Source organism: Cheilinus undulatus, linkage group 21 (assembly GCF_018320785.1).
Source record: "Cheilinus undulatus linkage group 21, ASM1832078v1, whole genome shotgun sequence".
NCBI classification, from domain to species: domain Eukaryota; kingdom Metazoa; phylum Chordata; class Actinopteri; order Labriformes; family Labridae; genus Cheilinus; species Cheilinus undulatus.
This window is the reverse complement of record NC_054885.1, coordinates 35475135-35497778: the sequence shown is the minus strand read 5'-3', so window position 1 is coordinate 35497778 and position 22644 is coordinate 35475135. Positions and strand designations below refer to the sequence as shown.

Genomic DNA, 22644 nt, shown 5'->3' with positions numbered 1-22644 from the left:
AGACTAGTTTAATGATCATAAAGAAGGACTGCAGGACTTTTTAGGCCTTCCGTTACGATTTACTCCTTTACGTTTCAGTACCACGAGTTTTAAGGTGACACAATCCCATAGAACCAACTTCTACATTTGATTGATTACACGTGCAAAAAGGAAGTATTTGCATTAGAAATTGCAAGAAAACGGCAGCATAACGTACAAAACTCTAGTAACGAACTTAAAATCATGAAATAATCCAGTTTTTGGTGCTTTTGACTTCTGCTTTTGTTGCTGTGGCATTGATATTGTTGATTTTTACGCGCCACATCAGCGTCTGGAATCTTGGTATCATGGCGAATCCGCAGGGCTTCTCTCCGACATAACGAGGCTGTGCATCATCATAGAGCCGTAAGAATTGTCTTTATGCCTCAACACGGCCGCGAGGACTCTAGTGAACTTAAGTGGGTCGTTATTTCCTGTGCGTAATAGCCGTCTCGGTGTTATTACGCGTGGAGGAGAAATTAATGGAGTCCATTTTTGCACCTACAGGAATGCAGTGAGAACGCCGTGAGATGTTCTCAGATGGTAGATATTTGCAGCCTCTGCCGCTCTGTGACATTCATCCGCCCAACTAAACCATAGGTTACTTTATATTCCATAAGGTTGACGTGAACTCGACGCGCTGTGTCGAGTTTCACAAGAACCCAGCGACCTAACACGGGCCAGACTTTGAGGCCTGCGCCAGCCATCACATCCCAGCCCTTAGTAGGAAATGCAAAAATCATTCAGACTATATTTCTCCGCGTGAACAAGTTAGCAATATGTTGACAGCTCGTCTCTGCCTGACGCGCGAGCGTTGCGCAAAACGCAGCGCGCTTCTCTCGCCGTAATGACCTAGGTGTAAAGTGTAAACACCTTCTCTGGGTGTTTTAACCCCCCTAGGAGTGTTTATTTATTTATTTATTTATTTAGATAAATGTATACAGGCCTGCCCACAGAATTAGCGGGGCCCCTGAGAATGGGCCCCTCCTCGGTTGTGATTTATTAATATGGTATCAATGAATGTGTGTTGGACCAGTAGCGTTGGTGCCAGTGTCCTGGTTAACAGTTACTTCTTTTTGAAGTGTGTCAAACTATTATTTTAGCCGCTCTAAACACATTTTGCCCTTAATATTTGCAATTTTTCTTCAATTTTGTGCAATTTTGCCAATTTTTGCCATTTCAAACCATTTTTGCCACATTTAACTCCTTTTTATCACCTTTTTATACCCATTTTCTTCATGTATTACCAAATTATGCCCCTTTACACCCATTTAAGCTATTTTTAACACATTTGAGCCACTTTTAAATACTCCTTCACCTCCTTTTCTTCCCATTTGTGCAACTTTAAAGCCATCTATGCCTCTTGAAACCAATTTTTGACGATTTTGATCTAATTTCACCTAATTTTCTTCCCATTTCCACCACTTTCAAGCTGTTTTGCCACTTTTAACCCACATTTGTAAATTTCTGCCTATTGTTGCCTCTGTTGACACATTTTTCCCACTATTAACGACTCTTTTTGCTCATTTTTGCCCATTTAAACTGCATTTCATTATTTGCTTTGCCCATTTTTGCCACTTGTAACCCCTTTCCACTGTTTTTCTGCTGGTTTTTGACACTTTTAACAGATTTTGCCATTTTCTGCCTGGGTTTTGCCTCTGATAACCCATTTTTGCCGCTCTAAACTCATTTTGCCCTTACAATTTGCCATTTTTCATCTATTTTTGCCATTTTTTGCCTCGTGTTACTAATTTTTGCCATTTTAATCCAATGTTTGTCACATTTTAACTCTTTTTCATCCATTTTTCCACCCATATTTTGCCACATTTAAATCAAATTTTGCCACTCTGAACCTTTTGAAGCCACTTTTAACACATTTGTGCCAATTTTGACCCATTTTTGGCACTTTCATCCTATTTCTGCCTCCTGAAACCCATTTTTGCCACGTTGTCACATCTCATTTCCTTTTCATTTCCACCACTTTCAAGCAATTCCTTTGCCACTCTCAAACCATTTCCACCCCTTTTTCTGCCTTTCTTTTTTTTTTGCCTCATTTAACCCATGTTTGTCACTCCCCGTATTGTTGGCTCTGCTGACACATTAACCACTTTGCACCATTTTTTACACCATTTTTTTCCAATTTAAACTGCAATTCACTACCTGCTACAGCCATTTTGCCCATTAAAACCCATCTTCCAGTATTTTTTCTGCTGTTTTTTGGCACTTTTAACCCATTTTGCCATTCTCTGTCTAGTTTTTGCCTCTGATAACCCATTTTTGCCTCTTTGAATATAATTTTGTCACTTTTAATCAATTTCTGCTTCTTTTAAAATCCCATCTACCATCTTTTCTGCCCATTTTTGCCACTTTTCCCTCATTTTAATCCTGTTTAAAGAAAAGGGGTTTACATTTTTAAGAAGGCTATATACTACAGTATAAATAAATGAAAAAATATCATTCTGATTATTATTCTAGTAAAAAAAAATCTGGCCATCACAGCTTAAGTTTACAACAAACCATGATTTTCCTGACTGTCATGTGCCCCCTGATTTGTCCGGGCCCCAGAAAGCTCCCCCCTTTATCCCCTCTTATGGGCAGCTTTGCTTGTACATCAAATTTTCACCTCAGATTTACAAACTTTGGTCAAATTAACCAATTAGAAGAAAAAAAGACATTTGTCAGTTATTTTCTGGGCCAAATATAAATTTTGTCTCTCTTTCCTTTGCATGATTAAGCAGAAATTTAGAACGCGAAATGTAGAGAATTTTAGGAAGAGCCCATGTTTTACAGTTTAAAGGCCAGGAGTCAAGTTAAGTTTACTCTTCACTGAAATGGGTGCAGCTGGTCTTCATGACTTATTGATTCCCTTTAGCAGGTATGCTGTCCTGAATAGGAGGGACTTCAGAGCTAATGAGGGGACCTAGCTAACCTTAGACAAACTCTGAGGACTAGATTATGTCCTCATCCCTATTGACCTGTATGTATGATATAATGATGATCCTGTGGTACATTTATTTTCTCGTCTGATAAACCAGAATAACGACTCAAAAGATAGTTCACATGACTGGCAGCCCCTTTTCTTCTGTGCTGATCTACCCACTGAGTTGGACTCATTCCTTTAAAACAGCATTGCTCATCACCAGAGCATGAAATGTCAGTAATAGATAACCCCTCCAGGGTTTTCCTCTAGTTTACATGTTGTGTTAGTGTCCACTTCAGTGCCCTCTCAGTGGACAAAACCTGGGACGGTGGACAAAGTGTAACTAAGATCCAAAAGCTCCTTGATTTAACTTTGACTTTCACTGGCATCCTCTGTTGTGCATCTTTGTGAAATAAATGGTTGAATTGTTCAGAATTCCTCATCCATTTTTATAGAGATCTATAGTAGAAGTATAATCATAATATTGAAACTCTAAATCCAAACCTTTTTCTCTGTACAGTTGCACTTAAAATACAACCTCTACAACTCTGTGTGACCTGGAGCCTCACCATGTAAAGTAGGTGCCTTTTGTATTTGCATTTTAGCTACCCAGTGGAGTTGGATACAGTACCTATGACAGTATTCATCCCCTTGGATGTTTTCCCCTTTTATTGATTTTATAAATCAATCATGGTCAATATATTTTGGCTTTTTTTGTCAAAATAATCTTCTTTAATGTTGAAATAAGGACAGATTTCTACAAAGTAATGCCAATATAATCAAAATATGTCATGTGAAATAAGTGACTGCATAAATATTCACCCCCTTCAAGTCAGTATTTCGTAGATGCACCTTTGTCTGCAATCACAGCTCTGAGTCTGTGTGGACAGGTCTCAGTCAGGCTGGCACATCTGGACACTACAATTTCACTCCATTCTTCTTTGCTAACTGCTCAAGCTCTGTCAGGTTGCTGGGATCAGGTGTGAACAGCCCTTATCGAGTCAGACACAAATTCTCTCTTGGATTGAAGTCTGAGCTTTGACTCGGCCACTCCAGAACATTCACCTTTTCATCTTTAAACCATTTCTGTCATTCAGGTCATTGTCCTGCTGGAGAATTAATCTTCTTCTAAGCCGTATTTCTCTTGCAGAATGAATAAGATTGTAATAAGATTTTCCTATATTTTGCCACGTTCATTTTACCCTCCACTGGCTGCTGAGAAGCATCCCCACCACATGATGCTGCCAGCCTGCCACCACCATGCTTCACAGTGGGGATGGTGTGTTTGACGTCTTGTCTGATGGCAAAAAAACACTCAATTTTGGTCTCATCAGACCAAAGAACTTTTTTCATGGAGTCTCCCACATGCCTTTAGGTGAATTCTAGTCCAGATTGAATCTGAGTTTCTTCAACAGTGGCTTTCTCTTTGCCCCGCTCCCATAAAGCTTTGACTGGAGAAGAACCCAGCCAGTTGCTGTCTGCAGAGTCTTCTTGCATGGTTGCTCAGTTTGTGAGAACGGTCTGATCTAGGCAGATTTACACATGTACCATATTCCTTCCATTTCTTGGTGATGGATTTAACTGAACTCTGGGGGATAATGAGGACCTTGGATGTTTTTTGTATCCATCCCCTGACTTATACTTTTCAATAACTTTTTCTCTGAGTTGCTTGGAGTGTTTTTTTGTCTTCATGGTGTAATGGCAGCCATGAAATTTATTAACCAGTGACTGAACCTGCCAGACACAGGTGTTTTTATACCACAGTCACTTGAGACACATTCACTGCACTCAGGCGATCCCCATTTCACTAAATGTGAGACTACTAGCTCCAATTGGCTGGACCTCTGTTGAATTAGGTCAGTCACTTTAAAGGGGATGAATATTCATGCAGCCATTTATTTTACATTACAAATTTTTATTGCTTTGTAGAAATCTCTTTTCACTTTAACATTTAAGATTTTTTTGTCTTTTTTTTGGTCAATAAAAGCCAAATTACATTGACCATGATTGATTTTTAAAATCATTATATGCAAAAAAATCTAAGGGGGTGAATACTTTTACTTATAGGCACTGTCTAGGCTACCATGTGGAGGCACATAACCCCCAGGCGGTTGGTCTACTGTAATGGTAAACCACCTTATTGTCAGTCCTTTCAGAAAATCTTTCTTACTCTGCATGTTTTTCTGCAGGAATTTATTGACAAGACTCTTGTGATTAATCTCAGTCAGGTCTAACAATTCTCCAAATGTTGTCAGGATAAATAATGTGCAAGGGTGTAGTGATTTGATTAGTGTTTCTACAGTAGTTAAGATTAAATATAGTGAGGGTATCCATCTGTCATAGAAGAAAAAGACAGACATTCACAGAGAGAAATCACATCTTCACTCATTTTTTAATTCATTCCAGGTTCCTGATTAATTAAACTCACTACTAATATTCATAATCGGCCATCGGTCCACCAAACATCGTACATATTATTGTGTCACATCAACAGGGAGAGCAGCAGGCAGGTACAGAATATCTGAGGTTTCTGGTCTTTGCATTAAACAATCTGGAAAGTCTGGATCCCCCAAAAGAGATCCGTTATTTAGAATAGGGAGAAAGAGAGCCGTGGTCAGACATGTTTCTTCTCTTTATTTCAGGATGTCACAGAATTCTGCAGAAGAGAGAGAACACAGAGGATGCAGGATTACAGAGGGGATGTTGGATTCATTTATTGGCTGGTTTTAGAGCATGTGTTTTTATAGAGGGCCGTTTCAGCACCAGGTAATGGACAGCTCCTGAGTTTAAACAGCTCCTAATCTTATCGGCAGGCAGCTCTTACAGATGTTTCACCATCACCCACCTTCAATCCCGATCTTTCCATCACCATCCTTATCTCCTGCAGCCATCAGAGCCTTGGTCTCAGTCACAGTCAGCTCCCTCGCCCCCGGGGAGAAATTCTGCAGGAACAGCCTGATGAGTGCATAAAAAATATCAGCGATAAGTTCAGGCTTATGTCAGCGTGGACTTTATCTTTTCTGATGGCATTTTTCTCCCCCTGTAGGGCCTTTCTCCATCACTCACTCACCAGACCCCCCATCGTGTCTTACTGAATTCATTCACAGCGGAAATGCTGCTCCATTCATACCATGACCTTAGCCTGAGGACCTTAACACAGAAGTGAGACTCATGCACAAACACATTTGTAAATATCCTTACTTTAACTCCTCCTCCTCGATGTATCCGCTCCTGTCCTGGTCCAGAACTGTGAACACTTTTCTCCCATCAGCCTCAGACGAGCCGGTCAGCCCCACTTGTGCAAAGAAAGACTTGTGGTCGAATGTGCCTGGAGCTACATGTGCAGAGACACAGAAAAGAAAGAGAGAGAGATGAAGAGGCCAAGAGACAGAGAGGACAGATGCAGAAGTGAGAGGTCGATCCCAGAATGACAAGAAAGCGAGAGTGGCGAGGGGCTGAAAAGAGCTGTCGCATTTACTCATTCGCTCAGATGACTTTCATTCTTCAACCGGTGACATTTACCAATACACACCCTGTAGCGCATCACTGTCTTTTGCCATTAAAGGGGATGTCATTATGCTATTGAAACAGTCAAAGCACACTGAGTATCGCCCATGGCTCTAATGCATACTAAATGTTAAAAGCCTTTCATTTTTTCAAGCCTTTCAAGGTGGAAAAATCTGATCTAAGAATGTAGCCGCCAGCAGCATTTTGTGGGTCCTGGCTCTCTAAGTTGTAAACAGCGACAAGAGTATTTCAAAATTCAGAAAGTTGGGGGAAAAAAACCTTTTCAGTGGGTTTAATTCAGTTTAAAGACGACTGAGAGCAAACAAGCATTCATATCATCACAAAACCTGCAGAAATTCACAACAACTTCAGTAGACTTGAATGAAATTTGTCGGGCATGATTGAAAGACAGCTTAGGATGTCTGCAGTGAGTTTCATCAGGATTAATCCAAGGCATTCTGAGTTATGGGGACAAGTTTGAAGCTATGCACACATTCACATTCAACCTGGCTGCAGATGTAAGACATCTGTAGATGCATGCACGCTTGAGCCTCCATGAACTTATGCACTTTCAGGTCTCAGCTTTTGAAGAGTAAATTGAGAGAATTCAGAGGGGAAAGCTGCTTTCTTTTGCATTGTTTTTTAAGAGTTCATAGATCTTTGAGTTTGAAGTATGGAATGTAACATTTCTGATCAATTTGGATATTTGAAAGTGAGAAATAGTGGTTATAACATCTTATAAAACAGCGAAATTCAAGCTACTTTTTGATCATCTTTTGATCAGTTATTTGAATGCTTATATTTTAACTTTTATTTGAGTTATAAGACAACTGAGGCTGCAAGGCCTCCTTCTTGCTCTCAATTAGCATCAGTGCCCTTCTTCCTTCGCTACTGTTCCTGTTCCAGAAGCCATAGCTGAGAGCAGTGGATGTCCATAATGCAGATTCTGATGGCACCTGCACCACTGGAAGTCAACTATGCATGCATTGGATGTCCGATGTCTGCAGCCAGGGGCCTCTCAATCAATGCAACACTTCAAATTTTGATTATAATTTATCCCAAGAGCATGCATGCATTTCAATTTTGGGTGTGAACCTGTCCACCCAATTTTGGGAAACACCTTGATGGTATTTTTGCACCACCTATGACTCAGGATCAACACTTAGGTTGGCTTAAGCCTGGCACACCTTACAAGATAATCATGCATATTTTGGGTGAAATGTCACCCTTCCAACCAAAGTCAGCAAAGGCTTGATTATCAGATGATTGTAAAGATTGTCTTGCAAGACTTTCTGTTATTTGAGGTGTGTTAAGACCAATTTTTCCCTCTATGATCTGCAAGAAAGACAGTCTGAGCTGCTCTGACTTAAACCCATAAATACAAACAGCTCAGATAGCTGTGCAGGAATGAGCAGGATTGTTACATGGCCAATCAGGAAGCAAGCTGACCCAAGGAGGAAGCACAACAAACACAGCCATGGTATTGATAGTTAAAGTGAAGTATAAAGTTAGTTGGACGTCAGAAATGGAGGACGAACTTGTTGACTTGTGCCAACAACACAAGAGTTTATACAGCAGCTTACAGAGTGCCACATTTAGCTTTAAGCTGCTTTTGCAACCTTCCTCCACCCCAGCTCCTCCGTCATTCTGCTTGTAACTTAATCAGTGTAATTTTGTCATCATTGATGCCTGCTCTGCTCTTGGGTTTTTGCTGCTACTCTCCCTGAATCAGGCTCTCAGTGTAGGCCTAGGAAAGACAGGAATGTATGCAGTTTCTGTTACAAAGCAACATATCAACATTAAAGTTCTACCCCTTCAGTTCTGGGATCCTTAAGAGTAACCTGCATGTCCATTATTTAATGAACATCTCCTTGAGTTACAGTATGAATTTAAAGATTTACACCCTGATGAAAAAATGAGTACATCTGAAGAGCGGTGGATCTTTTAAAAATGCATCCCAAACCTTAAGGTGATCACCTCCCTTGCTTCACCACTTCTCAAAAAACATAAAAGTGCTGCCTTCTTTATCTGCAAAAAGTGCAAGAGTACAAATGTCAAAGTTTGAAAGTTATTTGAAGTTAAAGAGGGGGTTGGGTATTGAACAAAGGGCATATAAGCAGTGACATTTGGTTTCCATCGGAGCGCTGCAGCAGAGTTTGCCTGCTCATGCAGACATAATTGTTCGAGATAAATGATTAAGTGCTCTGGGATGTGAGAGCTCGTGTGATTTGGGCTTTTCTGCGTGAAGGCTCAGCATAAACACGTCCGTATCTGGGTGGTAACAGCTCTCCTGCCACATGGCTGCCTGGTTACCTGCAGGCTCCGTGTCCCCACTGTGAACAACACGCCATACAGGTATCCCCCGTGGGGGTGGGGGTGGGTTTGTCACTCTTAAGTATGCTGTAATATGGATGTAAAAGTGCTGACTCCCAGGTAGGGCTGGGCAAAATATCATGGTTTTAAAATATATCACTGTTTATTTTCATATTGGGCCTGGCAATATCATTTATTTCCAAATAGTTTGAATTGATTTGGAAATAAAGTAGCTAGCAGGCCTAATGCTTTAGGACTAAATGGGTAACTGTCAGTATATTTATTAAATTTAGGAGCGTTTAGTTAAGATTAAAAGATACTGATACCTGTATGATACTACGGCAACAAAAAGGAAAGTCCTGGACATACACATTTGGGCATTTATTGCATTAAAATCTACAGGGAACAGTTTAATTTCCGAAATATGTTTGTAACATTTTGAAAAGTGGATGGAATAGGAAAGAAGCAAAGGTTTCTAGCCAGGTCTACCCATTTTTGCGAATTTTGCCAAAACATTTGTGCAATTTAGAAATTGTTTTCTCTGTTTTATTTAAAATGTGACTGAAAATCATCAAGTTTCTGTACTTTTTTCACTCATAATCAAAACAGTGGAGATTTTATCAATTTATAACACATTTAAGTGTATAGACTGTCAGGGATTATCTGCAATTTTTGATGATCAAAATCAATAAAATTCCCAGCGTAAGTGTCCAGGACTTTCTTCTTTGTTAAAGTGGTATCACGCAGATCAATTATCTTTCAATATAAAAACATTAGTGTTCCTTAATCAATAAAAATATCATGACAGTTCTAATAACATTTCTAATAGATTATCTTGTGGTCAGAATCATTACCAACATTTTCCTTTATTGAGGTGCTCCAAAGTTTTCACACTCTTTGAATACCATGTGTTTTAGAATGATGATCCAATCCCCATTGCTTTTCATGATTATTGGTATCAATAAGTACAAAAACTGAAAGGTGATATTTTGAACCAAAAAGGCAGGAGCTTTATGTAAATTGCACAAATGCACTGGCAAAGGAAAAGCTAAAGAAATGCATTGACTTGAAGTTTCAATTTGATAATCTTGTCAGAATCAATCTCTATAGTGCTTAAATTCAGGCTGTCATATTTTAAAATTTTTAATTTGATTTAAATGAACAAATGTCAGTTATTTTTATGACTGGTGGTATCAGAAAGTACGTAAACTTAAAGATCACTGTCAGACAGAGAGAGAGAGAGAGCTGTCTTAATTGCACATATTTGTTGGAAACATTTGGAAACGCAAGAAAAACCTCTCCAGTTCCACCCATTTTCCAAATACTGCCAACAATTTTTTGCAACTTAGACTGTTTGCAGGAGCTTGCCTCCACTTTTTGATAATTCTAAACTACCTAGTATAAACTACATCTGTTTCATAAGACAGATGCATTCATAAGGGATGCATCACAATAATTGTAGTAAAACTCGCTGAATTATTCAGATACTGCCGCTTTGTTCTGGTATGTATTTTACCATAAGAAATGTGCAGTAGTTTTATTTACTGTCTAAAATTGTACAAATAAGTTGGCAACATTTTGAAAAGCATGTAGAACTTGCAGGAATCTCCCTTCACACCAGTTCCAGCCACTTTTCCAAATTCTGCCAACAAATTTGTGCAATTCAGACTGCTTACAGGAGTCTGCCACATATTCTTGTATTATTAAATAAAAAAAATTACCAATATGGGTGTCCAGCACATTTTTTTTTTGTTCCCATTTAGACAAGCATTTGATCAAAATGATTGCCAACACCACCCTTTATCTGCTAAACTTTCGAATACTATGTTTTTTTATAATGATGATAAAATCTCCATTATTTTAATGATTGGTGGGAGCAAAAATGAACAGAAACTAAAAGAGCCAGACATCTGTCTAAATTTCAAAGAACTGTTAGCAACATTTTGAAATATTGGTGGAACTGGCAAGGAAAATTTGATCCTCACCAGTTCTACCTACTTTTCTAAACAATGTCTTCAAGTTTGGACAATTTAGAGTCTTTGCCTTCAATTTTTATAATTATTGGCAATAAACTGGCAATATCAGTAAACTGCATCGGTTTCGCAAGACAGGTACATTGGCAAAGAATCAATCTGTTTGAAAACATCACAGAATTTATTTTTGCTAAATAGCTCAAATACAGCTGTGATGTTTTGGTTCATATTTTACTGTTGCTGTGCAGGAGTTTTATTGCAATTTTTGATCATAGAAAATGATAAATTTCACGAAATTATACCTTTATTAGATGCTCTTTATTATTAGTTTAATAAAGAGCTCCTCTTTTAGTCTGAACATTTCAAATAGATTATCTTAAGGTCAAAACTATTGGCAACATTTCTGTTTAGTAAGGTGGTCTTTACCCTTAAATATCATGTGGTCCACAATGATCAAACCTCCACTGTTTTAATGCTACCAGAATCTACAGAGCATTTTAGATCAAGGTTATATGTTTACTGAGCTTGAGCAGTTTCTAAATTGCAAAACTAGGTTTGCACCATTAGGGAAATTGGGTAGAACTGGCGAGAAACCTTTACTCCTTGTCTGCTCCTGCCACTTTCCAAATTTTTATGCCATTTTTGGTTATTATAAACAATAAATTGCCCAAAATTGAGAAACCAAACCCATTTCATAAGTCAAGCCAATGCAATGAGTGATTCCATCCATAAAAAAATTCAGGGAAAACTCTTGCTAAGACCGTGGCAACATTTTGGTATGCATTTTTCCATTAGAAGTGTGCAGGAGTTTTATTACTAATAACGATAAAATACCCAATCCTGAGTATCTAGAACTGTCAGAATGTACAGAAACGTGATGATCTTCAGTCATATTTTCAAACTAAAGAGTGAGAACACAGTCTAAATTGGACAAGTAAGTTGGCAACATTTGGAAAAGTGGGTAGAACTTGCAAGGAATCTTTACCTCTTGCTAGTTCTAGACACTTTTTCAAGGTTTGCCAATGCATTTGTGCAATTTAGAGGGTTTTGTAAGAGTTTGTTGACAATTCTTGATCATTAAAAACAGAAATCTTCCAAATAATCAGGTGTCTAGGACCTCTTTAGTGTTGCCGTTTTACCAAATAAGTTTTAATATCATTTGACTTATCTAGAGTAATACCAAAGTTTTAAATGCTACTTCTTTCCAGAGAGCAAATATGAAGCTCTACAGCCATTTAGTTAAAGAAAGTCTGTTTTTATTGGTCCTTACTGCCCAGCCCTACTCTCCAGTTTGTGGAAACGATATGTGCTTGTTAAGTGTGTCTCTCTACATGCAAGTACGTGTGACTCACTTTGACAAGCCTGGACCGCAGCCCTGATGTCCTCGTCGCTCAGCATCCCTGCAAATGCCATGGTCCTTTTGTAGCTGCCTGAGGGATGCAAGCACACACGCACGCACGAAATGCAAAGTGACATTAAATGACACGTGCAGGTGTTTCCTGCTGCCAGGTAATAGTCTGTGCTGGATACAAACAGTCAGAAATGAAGCTTGATCGTACCTTTCTGCAGGTATATCTGCACTTTAATAAATGAGGGGTAGAGAGTTATCTGTTTATCAGTAGGGCTGTACTGTTTAATCTGTGAGATACAACTATATTAACAAGAGAAATATTTCAAAGAGAAATATTTGCATCTTCATGCAAACTGATTTATGTAATATAATATCTGCATGATGTTTTAAGCTTTTTTAATAACAGAAATAAATGTTTTTCATCACAGATAAAGTTCTATTAACTTCAAAAACACAAATAGGAATGGATTTGCCTGCCTCTCTTTAAAGCAAAAATACTTCACTTACTGACACAAACACATCCACATCCACACAGCAGCCAATTGTCATGACACAAACACTGCAGTGCACATGAATTTGCAAAAAGCCTGGTACCTACCGTGCTTCGAGTGAGCTTTGCACTCCCAGAGTCAATGATGTGCAGATCTCTGCCTCACTTTATCGTCCAGTGCTTAAAAGCCGGTGACGCTCTCTCTTGCAGCTTCGTGATCCAGAGTGCAAGAAGCAACCTGACGTATCTGTCCTCAAACCCAGGAGATTTCCCCCACGCCACAGAGAGCCTCCTCCTCCCCCTTCATCAGTTAATCAGAGCAGATAATCTTCTCACTCATATTTCTTTGAAGACCAAGGAAACTAAAAAAACATACTTGAATTAAATAAACAAAAAACATACAGAGTATTTCTTTTCTAATGCAGTTTTACACATATTTGACCCTCTGCTTTTACTACTTCTTTATCAACAACTAGTGCTTTTGAGGATGCATGGCTCTGGATTTATGATGATATCTGATTTACCAATATTTCTGACTCGGAGCTTTTTCATTCTAAAAACATCAAGGCTCTCTTTTGCAGAATTATTACCCCCTTACTCTTATTTTAAAAGTCCACTTGCTTTATAAATAGACATACATAAAAAAATACATTTTATTCTACAATAAATAATAGATGTATTTTATGAAAATGTGGACCTTCAGTAATGAAAGACAATTCTTTGGATGTCATCAACATTATCTACACTATGTTAAGTGTATGTTTAACATTAAACCAAGCTTTATGAGCCTTTTTAAGAGTTAAAAACATCTGTAGCTGTAAAACCCAGCTAACAGTGACCCATGTAGAGCATTTAATAATAATTTATGGAGCTTGAATTAGTTCTTCTGATTAAACTAAACCTTTAACAGCAGGATCGGTCACTGAGACAGTCCTGACAAAGCACTTCAAGTCACACAAAAATAAATTCTTCTCATGCGTAAAAAAAAATTAGCTCTAGTTCAGACCTTAAACTTTGTTTCTGAGAGCAGTGGTTCTCAATGTGAGGGTCGGGGCCCCCTTGGGGGTCATGAAATACTGAGAGGGGGTCTCCAGATATCTTTAAAAAACTACTATTTTTTTTTAATTACACTTTTGCCTCTTTACACTGATTTTACCAAATTTCAACCCATTTTCATCAATTTTTCCCACCAATTTTGCCAATTTTAACACTTTTTTGCCACTTAAAACCCCTTTTTGTGAATTTTAAACGCTTTCCACCACTTTTTTCTGCCTGTTTTTGCCACTTCTAAAACAATTATTGCCACTAATTTTTGCTGACCCCAGTGGACTCCCACTTTAGCTCCCCTTTATCCCCCCTTATGGGCAACCTTGACTGCACATGACTATTCTTGAATGTGCATGGCCGTGTTTAACCACCTTCAGGTACTGTGAGGGTCCCTGGTCTCTGGAACCTTTATTTTTGGGGATGTGGGCTGAAAAGGTTCAGAACCACTGCCTTAGAGAACACTTTAAAGTTTGAGGAATGAGGAAAAAAAATAACTTCAACTGACATATGTCTGTTGGTGGGCTCAGGAAGTTTGAGGAGCAGGGGTGAGAACAATATAAAAAGGTACCTAACGTGTCAAGGGGGCACCAGCACACAAAAAATTGTTGTTTATTTTTTAAACAGTGAGAAATTGTGATAAAGATTAATCATTTTCATAAACTTTAATGTCCTCTGGTCATAACATAAATTAAGGCAACATATTATGGGATAATGTGATGATGTACACATATAAGGATTTAACATTTGGGAAAACCTTTTATTGACAATTACATAGTGACAGAAAATCACCATTAGTTAAGAATTCAAACAACATAATTTACATTCACATCCATTATACTAATATAAAATCATATCAAGACTTCTTACACACGAATGCAAGGCACGTTAAAAACTAACGTTTATATTCAGCCTTGTTTGAAATTAATATTGCATTGGGAATAAAATAACTCCTCTAAATTCATTAGGATATGTTCAAGTATTTATAAGATATGTTCAAGTATTCATTGTAGGTGTATAAGAGACACAGTTACAGTTTTACATCCCCCCTCTGTAGTCCAAGGTTGGCTATAAGCCCTGAAATAAACATTTATATACAGGTCGTTCCGCCTTGACAGTTCCTCACATGTCTGGCAAGCGAAAGCATGTAAAAATCCTCATCTTTGAGACAGAGGACTGGATTCACTGGACTGATAATAAAGCTCGACACTGATTGGCTGAATTTACTTAAGATGCGGGCATTCTCAGCTGTGGTTGGCTTGAGTACCTGTCAATCATGCCCTTTTTTTACGCCTCATTCCGTGATGTGACGTTTTACAGGAACATGGCGCTTTGGAGGAGAGGTGTTTCGTGGTAGTCAGGGTTATTGATTGTTATTATTTAGCTGATTTTATTGAAATAGCTTAGATGTGAATACAGTCAGTATGATAGGTCGTGAAAGGTGATAGCTGGTTTTGTCTCAATGGACGGCGGTATGTTATTTTTCGTGGCGGTGTTTGCTGTCGTCAGCTGAAACTGTTAGCATGGACAAGCTAACTTGAATGCGAGCTAGCTGGCTAACAGTAAGACGCTAACGCTAAACAGACAGATAATATGCTTCTCGGGAGTCTACGCTGACTATATACTCAATATCAATGGTTAAAATAATCAGTTTAGTTTTATATAAACAAGGTATTGTTTAGGAAGACGATTCCACGCAGCTAACATTTTGTTAGCTAAGCTAGGAGGATGAAGAGCCGCCGTGGAGATGTTTTGTTGCTGGCCGGTGGGATTCTTCTCTCGGTGTTCTGTCTGTGTGAAGGTGCCCCTCTTCTCTATCCCCACAAATCAGGTAAGACACCTGGCTGCAAACTGATGAACAGCCGAGGATGTATTTTTTTCTGTAATTACCACGGTCTTGTGTCCAGCTGCTTAGCCAGCAGATGTTCCAGGTAGCTAATATTCGCTGGTGTAGGTGTTGCTAATCGGAAGCTAAAAGCTAACAACACAACAACAACCTGGATTCATTTCCTGCTAACCGGTGAAGACGGTTATCAAATTATCCCTACGTGTTTCAGATGGTTATTTGTTTCACACCCCTGACAATGTCTGACTACCCAGTGAATCTTATGATAATGCTCGTTTTATCTTCACTAATAACACGATTCATCTAGATAGACGCAAACAGTTTAAATCAAATATTCCCTCTACTTTAACTTAGAAAACACTCATTGACCAAGTCTGTTTTAATTGTAATTAAATGTTAACACACATTAAATGAGTGTCCTGGTAGCAGTGGTATGATTCTGTTAATATACAACAGCCCATTTTAACTGCAGGTACAAAGGTGTCAGTGGGTTGGCCAGGTCATTGACATTTAACAAGGTTTATGGAACAATGGGTTGAATAGAGGCCTACCAGCATGGAAACTACTTGTTTTTTTATTGTTTTAGAGTGCACCTTCAGTTACATGTTGGATGTTTTGTCCTGGCGCCTCTCCTGCATCACTGGTTTGTGACAGATGTCATCAACATTAGTAAAATACTGATACCAGTATTGGGTATTGGTACCAATACCAAGCCTAGGTATGCATACGTGCACTCATAAAACATTGCAGATACTGCATTCAGTATCAGTTAAAGCATGATGTTAGCCTCTCATTGTGTTAGTATGCAGGCAAAGCTGGAGCCATGTCTGCAGTTCATTATTTTAATTAATGTTAGGTTGATATTGGTTTTTCAGGCCCGATATCGATTATTGGTAATGCATTTGACAGATAACTGAAATGCATTTGTCATGATAAATAAAATATATCTAATGTGACAAAGGTAAAACTGCATGTTCAAAAATTAAGGACAGTAAAAAATTTAGCACTAGCTCTGTCAACATGGGAAACAGCACAGAGAAACACTGTAGTGGGAGGAAAACAGGAAGTGATGCCATGCATTCACCGTGTCAGTGCCACCCAGGCCTCAGAGCAGATCAGCTGGTAGTGACGAAAAGTGTCTACGTTAGGTAAGACTGTAGACAGTGAAAACAAAGCCAGAGGGAAAGATGCGCCTTGCAATGGAGCCAAAGTAGCATGTCTTTGAATTAATTGATCTTGACCAGTTACCTGTAAAATAAATGCCAATAATGGTAATCACCATTAATAGTCAACAAGACCAATAATCAGACTACCCCTTATTTTAACAAAATGAGGATGACAGAAGTATAGGAGAATGAACACTGTGTGCTGGCAAATTGTTAAGAGGATGGATGAAGAACATCTGATGAAAATAGAACAAACTTTCAAAAGAAATTATGAACATTTATGGTGTAATTGAGTACTCATTTGTACTCTGTATTGATGAGCACCCAAATATAAGTACTTCTACACATACTAAGTCTGGAAAAATGTGCTATCAGTGCATCCCTAATTACCACTTCTTCCTGCTTCTATAGTTCTTGTATAAAACGGTATCACTCTACAAGGCTGAGATGTTGTTGATGTCAGCATGACAAACCACTACAGTGCTGCTATCCAGAAAATCACTCCCTCTCTCTCTACTGATAGTGCTTAAATTTGTTAATTTGTGGAGGCACATAAATATGTGCAGCAATGGAGGCCAAGGCAGATTTTCAAAAAGGGGACAATAAAAGTTTGGACAATAATATGATATGTACTGTGTGCACCTTTTTGTAGCGTGATTGTCAGCAGATATAAGCTTAAAAAGTTGATATCAATATCAGCAAATCCGAAAATTTCATTTGATATTTACGGCCGAGATATATATTGCCCATGCATATCAGCAGCATTAAACTTATCTGCACCTTAAATATTGGTAAAATATAAAATATTATCATCAGGCACAGGTGGTTGTCTAGGGTGCCACACACTCGAGGAGGCCTACAGTAAGCCCTGATCATTTTGAAAGAAGCCCCAAACATAAAAACACTACCAGACTGTCTGCTTCCTTGCTCCTCTCTTAGCTCTATTTGACTCAGCCTCTCTTTGCACTGGACACAGTTGGTGTGTTTTACAAGAAAAAAGGTGTATATTAGTATCATTTTCTAAAAAAAGTCTGGAAATGTTGGCATATTGGAAAAAACAATACGAAGCAGACCTACAATTAAGTGTATACTAATGTAGTGTGTGTGTATTAGTGCTCATTGTTTTGCAGTGCTTATGCACCAAAATATCAAGTCAAATTTCTTGTATGTGTCAAGGTACTTGGTAATAACCTGATATTGATTTATAAATGTGAGTGAAGCAAAAAGATAAACTCTTTGCAGTTCAGGTTATTGTTTGACCATTTCAGATACATTATGCCGAAACTAAGGCATTTATAGATGTTCACGTTCAAGTGGTTGTGTTTTACTTGTTTCACAACTTTGTAAATTAGATGCTTTTAAGATATTTATATCAATCCCTTAAAACTTATTAAATACCATAATTATCTTGTAGGCACTCACTCAGATACCTGCGTACACTTTGACACCGAGCATTGATTAGATACCTGACTTATTAAAAACCAGGTATGCTGACACTCTATTGCAACCCTGGGGCCACCCCTGACACTGTGACCTTGCATACCTTGTAATTTAAAGATGCATTGATTATAAAAAATTAGGGCTGCTGCCTGATGCTGATAAGGATGATTGGAATAAGTATGAAGCCAATGGCTGATGCTGCTGCTGGTGTTCATTACTTCTTTTGGTGAAATCTACCCACTTTGCCATTTTTCCCATGTTTCATTATGAAAAAAGATTGAAGTTTAACCAGCAGGTCACATCTTCTGCCCAATAATAAATCTCTTTTCTAAATCAACAGCTAGGTTTCCTAAATGTCAACCATGAATTGACACAACATAACAGATAAACATCTGCGATCACGCCCTTATTATTCACAGGTGGATGATATTTGTCAAAAGGGCCAATACTAGCCCATTCCAATGTTAAACCAATGCATCATGTGCATCCTTACAATCATTGGTGTGCTGCAAGAGATAAACCAGTTCTTTTGGGTTTCTCTAAAAAAATGGATTAATGATGAAAGAAGATCATCTACTTCTTTAGAGCACAGAATAAGACTTAGTTTCCAGAGAAACAAGCTAATTTTTTTTATTTTGATATGGGTGGGTGCGTACTCTCCAAGGCATCAGATTTACATCGTAGATTATATTCTAGATAGTATTGGCCTTATAGTGTTTGTCCAGTGTGTTCAGCCTCTCTTGATATTATTCCCTTTTCCCTTTAAGCAAAGAGCAGATGCATATGCAATAGTAATGCTGGCTAATGTGTAACTGTAACACATTCCAAGCTTATCAGCACAAGTCAATGATTAGCAACTGCATCGTTTGCTTGGTCATTAAATATCATGCAGGAAAATTATGTTGCAATATTTTCTTTTTACGCTTTTATGACACGGCAGCTCTTTGCCCTGCATACAGTTTTATCAACCAGTGCTTACAGATGTGGTAAAGTTGGGTAGGAAAAGATATTTTACATTTTGACGATTTATTTGGGTTGAATCAGGCATTTAAGTTTTACCTGGAAAGTCATTTGCTAAGCCCTCAAGTGTGGTGTGCTCTGTTTACACATGAAACCTAAAGGGACATTTTAACTTTAGTAACAGCCTGGTGACGGTGGCATGTCTAGCCTGTAAATCAAGGTGGACATTGGCCTTGACCTTTCACCACAATGCTCAGTGATTCAGTGACAACCACTTCAGGCTGCAGGGGATTCTTCTGTACAAACCAGCCATGCTTTATGTCCCTCCATCCAGAGCCTCCTCACTCCAGTCAGGATGCTTCCTCCACTGCACATCTTTGGACCAGACATTATTTTTTATTGTGTCAGAAAAATGACAGATCAGATGTCTGCACAAGTGTCATCTGCTTCAGATCACAGACCTCCTTATTTGACTGATGAGGCTTCAATCTTAGTGGACAGAAGAGTCTAAGTTGAACCCAAACGTGTCTGCCAGACAATGCCATCCTTCATCCTGTTTGCAGCTGAAAGTACAGACATCCACTGTTGTGCACGCCGGTGGGTAAAGTCTGCAGAAATGGGTCAGCTCCCCCTCTGCGTGAATGCCTGCTAAAATATGCAGTGGAACCGAAATAAGACCTGGCAGCTCCCTGCCGTATTGGTCCCAAAAACCAGTTGAGTCATTTGGATTGGGCCTGCCAAGTCATAATATGAACCCATGACTCAGTTAAAGCCTAAATGAGGAGAACTGATCCCATGTAGAGCTGCCGTGACCTAGCTCCTGTGTTTTTACTACACGACTTCTGCTGCAGTCTCTGGGTGTCCTGCTCAGCCTGGAACCCTGTTGCTCTGCTGAACTAGACAGGCGGTGTTTGGATCAAAACTGCTGCCCCCAATACAGCCAAGTGTTTTTTATGTAGGGTTGTAATGAGGCTTAATTCGAGCTGTGCTGGCTACTCACTGGATGAATTTCAAATCTTAATCCATTTCAAAAATGGGGAAGACTGCAGACATACGGACAATTACAACCATTTCATAACATTATTATCCTCAGAATCTGTGGTAATTCAGCCAGACCACAAGACCTCTCACCTGTCTTTTCTAGTAATGATTTCACAGTGATGATTCCACAAACACAGGATCCCACAGAGCTATGTGTGATTAAACACGAGTTAATAAAAAAACACCCAGTATGATGGATTATCAGCTGGCTGTCCCTGTGTGTGTTCTGTTTTGTTGCAAAACAAAACAAAAAATGGAAATGTGTTGCTGAAAAGACAAAATAGGTTCAGCATAGCAGCATCTGAGTCTCCAGATGGAGATGCTTTCTGGTCTACTCGCTCTTATTGGTGATCAGAGGTGTTCCATTTGAGGCAGCCTGATCTCGAATCAGAAATATTAAACATGAATGATACGTGTGACATTTATGTTTCAGATTGGGGATGCTCTGACTTGATGGAGAGCCATAAAATAACGGTATAGGCACCACGCACTTTAGGATTATTGGGACAAGGGTCAAATCTGGCCAAGTCCCTTTACCTGATTGATGGAGGGTTTTAATCAGTCCCATCTTCAGGCCTAAAATCATCTAGTGAGTAGACAGCCTAAAGGCCGGCTCAGACTACATGAATACAGCCAGATTTTAGCCTGACTGCAACGTCACAGCTCATCGTCAAAACTCTGGCCCGATTTGGAGCGTCAGGAACAAAAAATGGCCTTATAGTCTGACATAATTAATGGCGCGTCCAAGACGCCCCACGACCACGATTCAACAAGTCTAGCATGTCAGAATTTTTCGTACGTTGTCGTCTAGTTTGACACCCTGACCTGACGTTAACGACATGAATCCTGACGTCTGACAACAGGAGAGGATTTGCTCCTTATCTTTACATCATCATTTACTAGATTTACCACTTTTTAATCCCTTTTATTCCCTACAACTAATGTGTAAATTTTATTTTGTTTTATTTATGTTATCACATGCATACCTTGTCCCATCTGAAGGAGGGACAGTCCATATTGTCCTCCTCTTGATATATCCGTATTTATTATCCATAATCCAATCCATAATTGTTTTTTATTGTCCTTTTTACAAGCAAAAGACCACAACAATCACATAGAGCGTTACTGTTGTAGAGTGACTGACACTCTTTGACCTGCCCCCCAACAACCTGTGAACTCACACTCAGTTGCGGAGACAGTGGTGACGTCAGCATACGGTGAGCGGTCAGGATCACTCTTGTAGTGTGTCGGCCAAGACAAGACAAGATTTTGGTCGCATAGTCTGGAATGGTGCCATTGTGAACGACCAGAAAAATCATGTAGTCTGAGCCGGCCTTAAGCCATCTGGAAATTCTCCGTGGATCATTACACCAGTCATGGACTGATTCTGAGGATCTCAGTCAATCTTTATTGATATAGAGATTAGTGCTGAGCAATTAATCAAAACTCAATTTTTATCACAATTTTGGCTTACAGTGATCACAGGATAACTTGTTAAATAACTACTGTGTCACATGCCATGTTACAAGCACTTTATCCACAAGTTATGTCATGTGGCAAATATCTGTAGTAATATTTTGCCAAGAAAGCATTCATTTGTTTATTTATTGTGATTATAAAGTGTATTTTTTTGCATTTATGTTTTTTCACTAACTGTTTTGATTTATAGCATTTATTTCCCAAAGTGCTAAGAGTGTTTAAGTTTGATTAATGCATGTGATGCAGGTTTTATACAATCGTGAAGTCAATCAGTTTGCCTATCCTGATCTCAGTGCTGGTGAAGATCATTTTGATTATGTTTTTTCAATGGCTCAAGCGCCAAGCATAACCAAAGTGATGCCAAGATACTTTACAAAGGGGGCAGGTCTAGACCATACGCTCTGTTAAGGAAGAAAAAAAAAGAGGAAAAAACCTCCTTTTATTGGGCAGAACCAGACTCAGGTAGAACAGCCACCTGCCATAGCTATTGAGAGGGGAAAGGAGAGAGAAAGAAGAGGAGGTGCAGACAGATTAAAAAAGTAAGAAAGCAAAAAAATACTGACTTGAATAGCTCTTTTGAGTTTTGGTTTAAAATTAGCTCCCCCTTAGTTTTGTAATCATTTATATTCATGCAGTCCTGCCAAAAATGTATTGTATTTTAGCCTTAATTTCTCCACTTTGCACCAGCAAGGCTCCGTAAAGGAATCCTGTTGCTCAAGTTAAATCAGATCAGAATAGCGAAAAGTCTAAAAAGGAATAAAGTTGACTATTTTTGAAGTATGTAGCTACTTAAGCCAGTGTTTCCCACTAAATGACTTGAATAGGAGAGTTGAAGATGTGTTCATCCCACCCCACCCTCCTTTGTAGGTTTATTTTTGACAGTGTTTTAAGCAGTATGTGGTATGAAAATACCAAATAACATCACTTGTAGCAGGTGGGCTGCGTCTGTGAAGCGTTTTTTTGGCAGGGAGGTAGCAACCATTGTCCTAGAGTGCAGGAGTACAGGATAATATCAGCAGCAGTCAGCTTTGGAAAAATGTCTAAATAAGGATATAAGAAGCTTAAATTTAAACTTGAGACGTCACTCCCTGAACAG

The 22644-nt window shown here is 38.8% G+C and overlaps 2 protein-coding genes and 1 long non-coding RNA gene across 4 annotated transcripts in view; 2 read left to right on the top strand and 1 right to left on the bottom strand.

Annotated features, from left to right (window-relative positions):
* LOC121529109 overlaps positions 1–5770 on the top strand; it is a 43404-nt gene extending 37634 nt beyond the window's left edge. Inside the window, exons 6-7 of the long non-coding RNA XR_005993557.1 lie at positions 3459–3515; positions 5581–5770. This is a non-coding gene — a long non-coding RNA (uncharacterized LOC121529109). The remainder of the gene's footprint in view (positions 1–3458; positions 3516–5580) is intronic.
* On the bottom strand, positions 5519–12779 carry pvalb5 (parvalbumin 5). Of its 2 annotated transcripts, XM_041816800.1 has the most exons (5): positions 12681–12779; positions 12084–12161; positions 6140–6272; positions 5784–5893; positions 5519–5594 (listed from the first exon to the last, which is right to left on the bottom strand). In XM_041816800.1, exons 2-5 carry the CDS (start codon positions 12142–12144, stop codon positions 5572–5574), a joined length of 327 nt encoding a protein of 108 aa, XP_041672734.1. In that variant the 5' UTR covers positions 12145–12161; positions 12681–12779; the 3' UTR covers positions 5519–5571. The 2 variants fall into 2 exon arrangements, with proteins under 2 accessions (XP_041672734.1, XP_041672733.1); XM_041816799.1 differs by lacking the exons at positions 12084–12161; positions 12681–12779 and having other exon boundaries at positions 6140–7158.
* Positions 12780–14933: 2154 nt separating this feature from the next.
* The window catches only part of lmtk2 (lemur tyrosine kinase 2), a 48764-nt gene continuing 41053 nt past the window's right edge, over positions 14934–22644 (top strand). Inside the window, exon 1 of the mRNA XM_041817343.1 lies at positions 14934–15447. Within this exon, the coding sequence (XP_041673277.1) occupies positions 15345–15447 (103 nt within the window). The 5' untranslated portion in view covers positions 14934–15344. The remainder of the gene's footprint in view (positions 15448–22644) is intronic.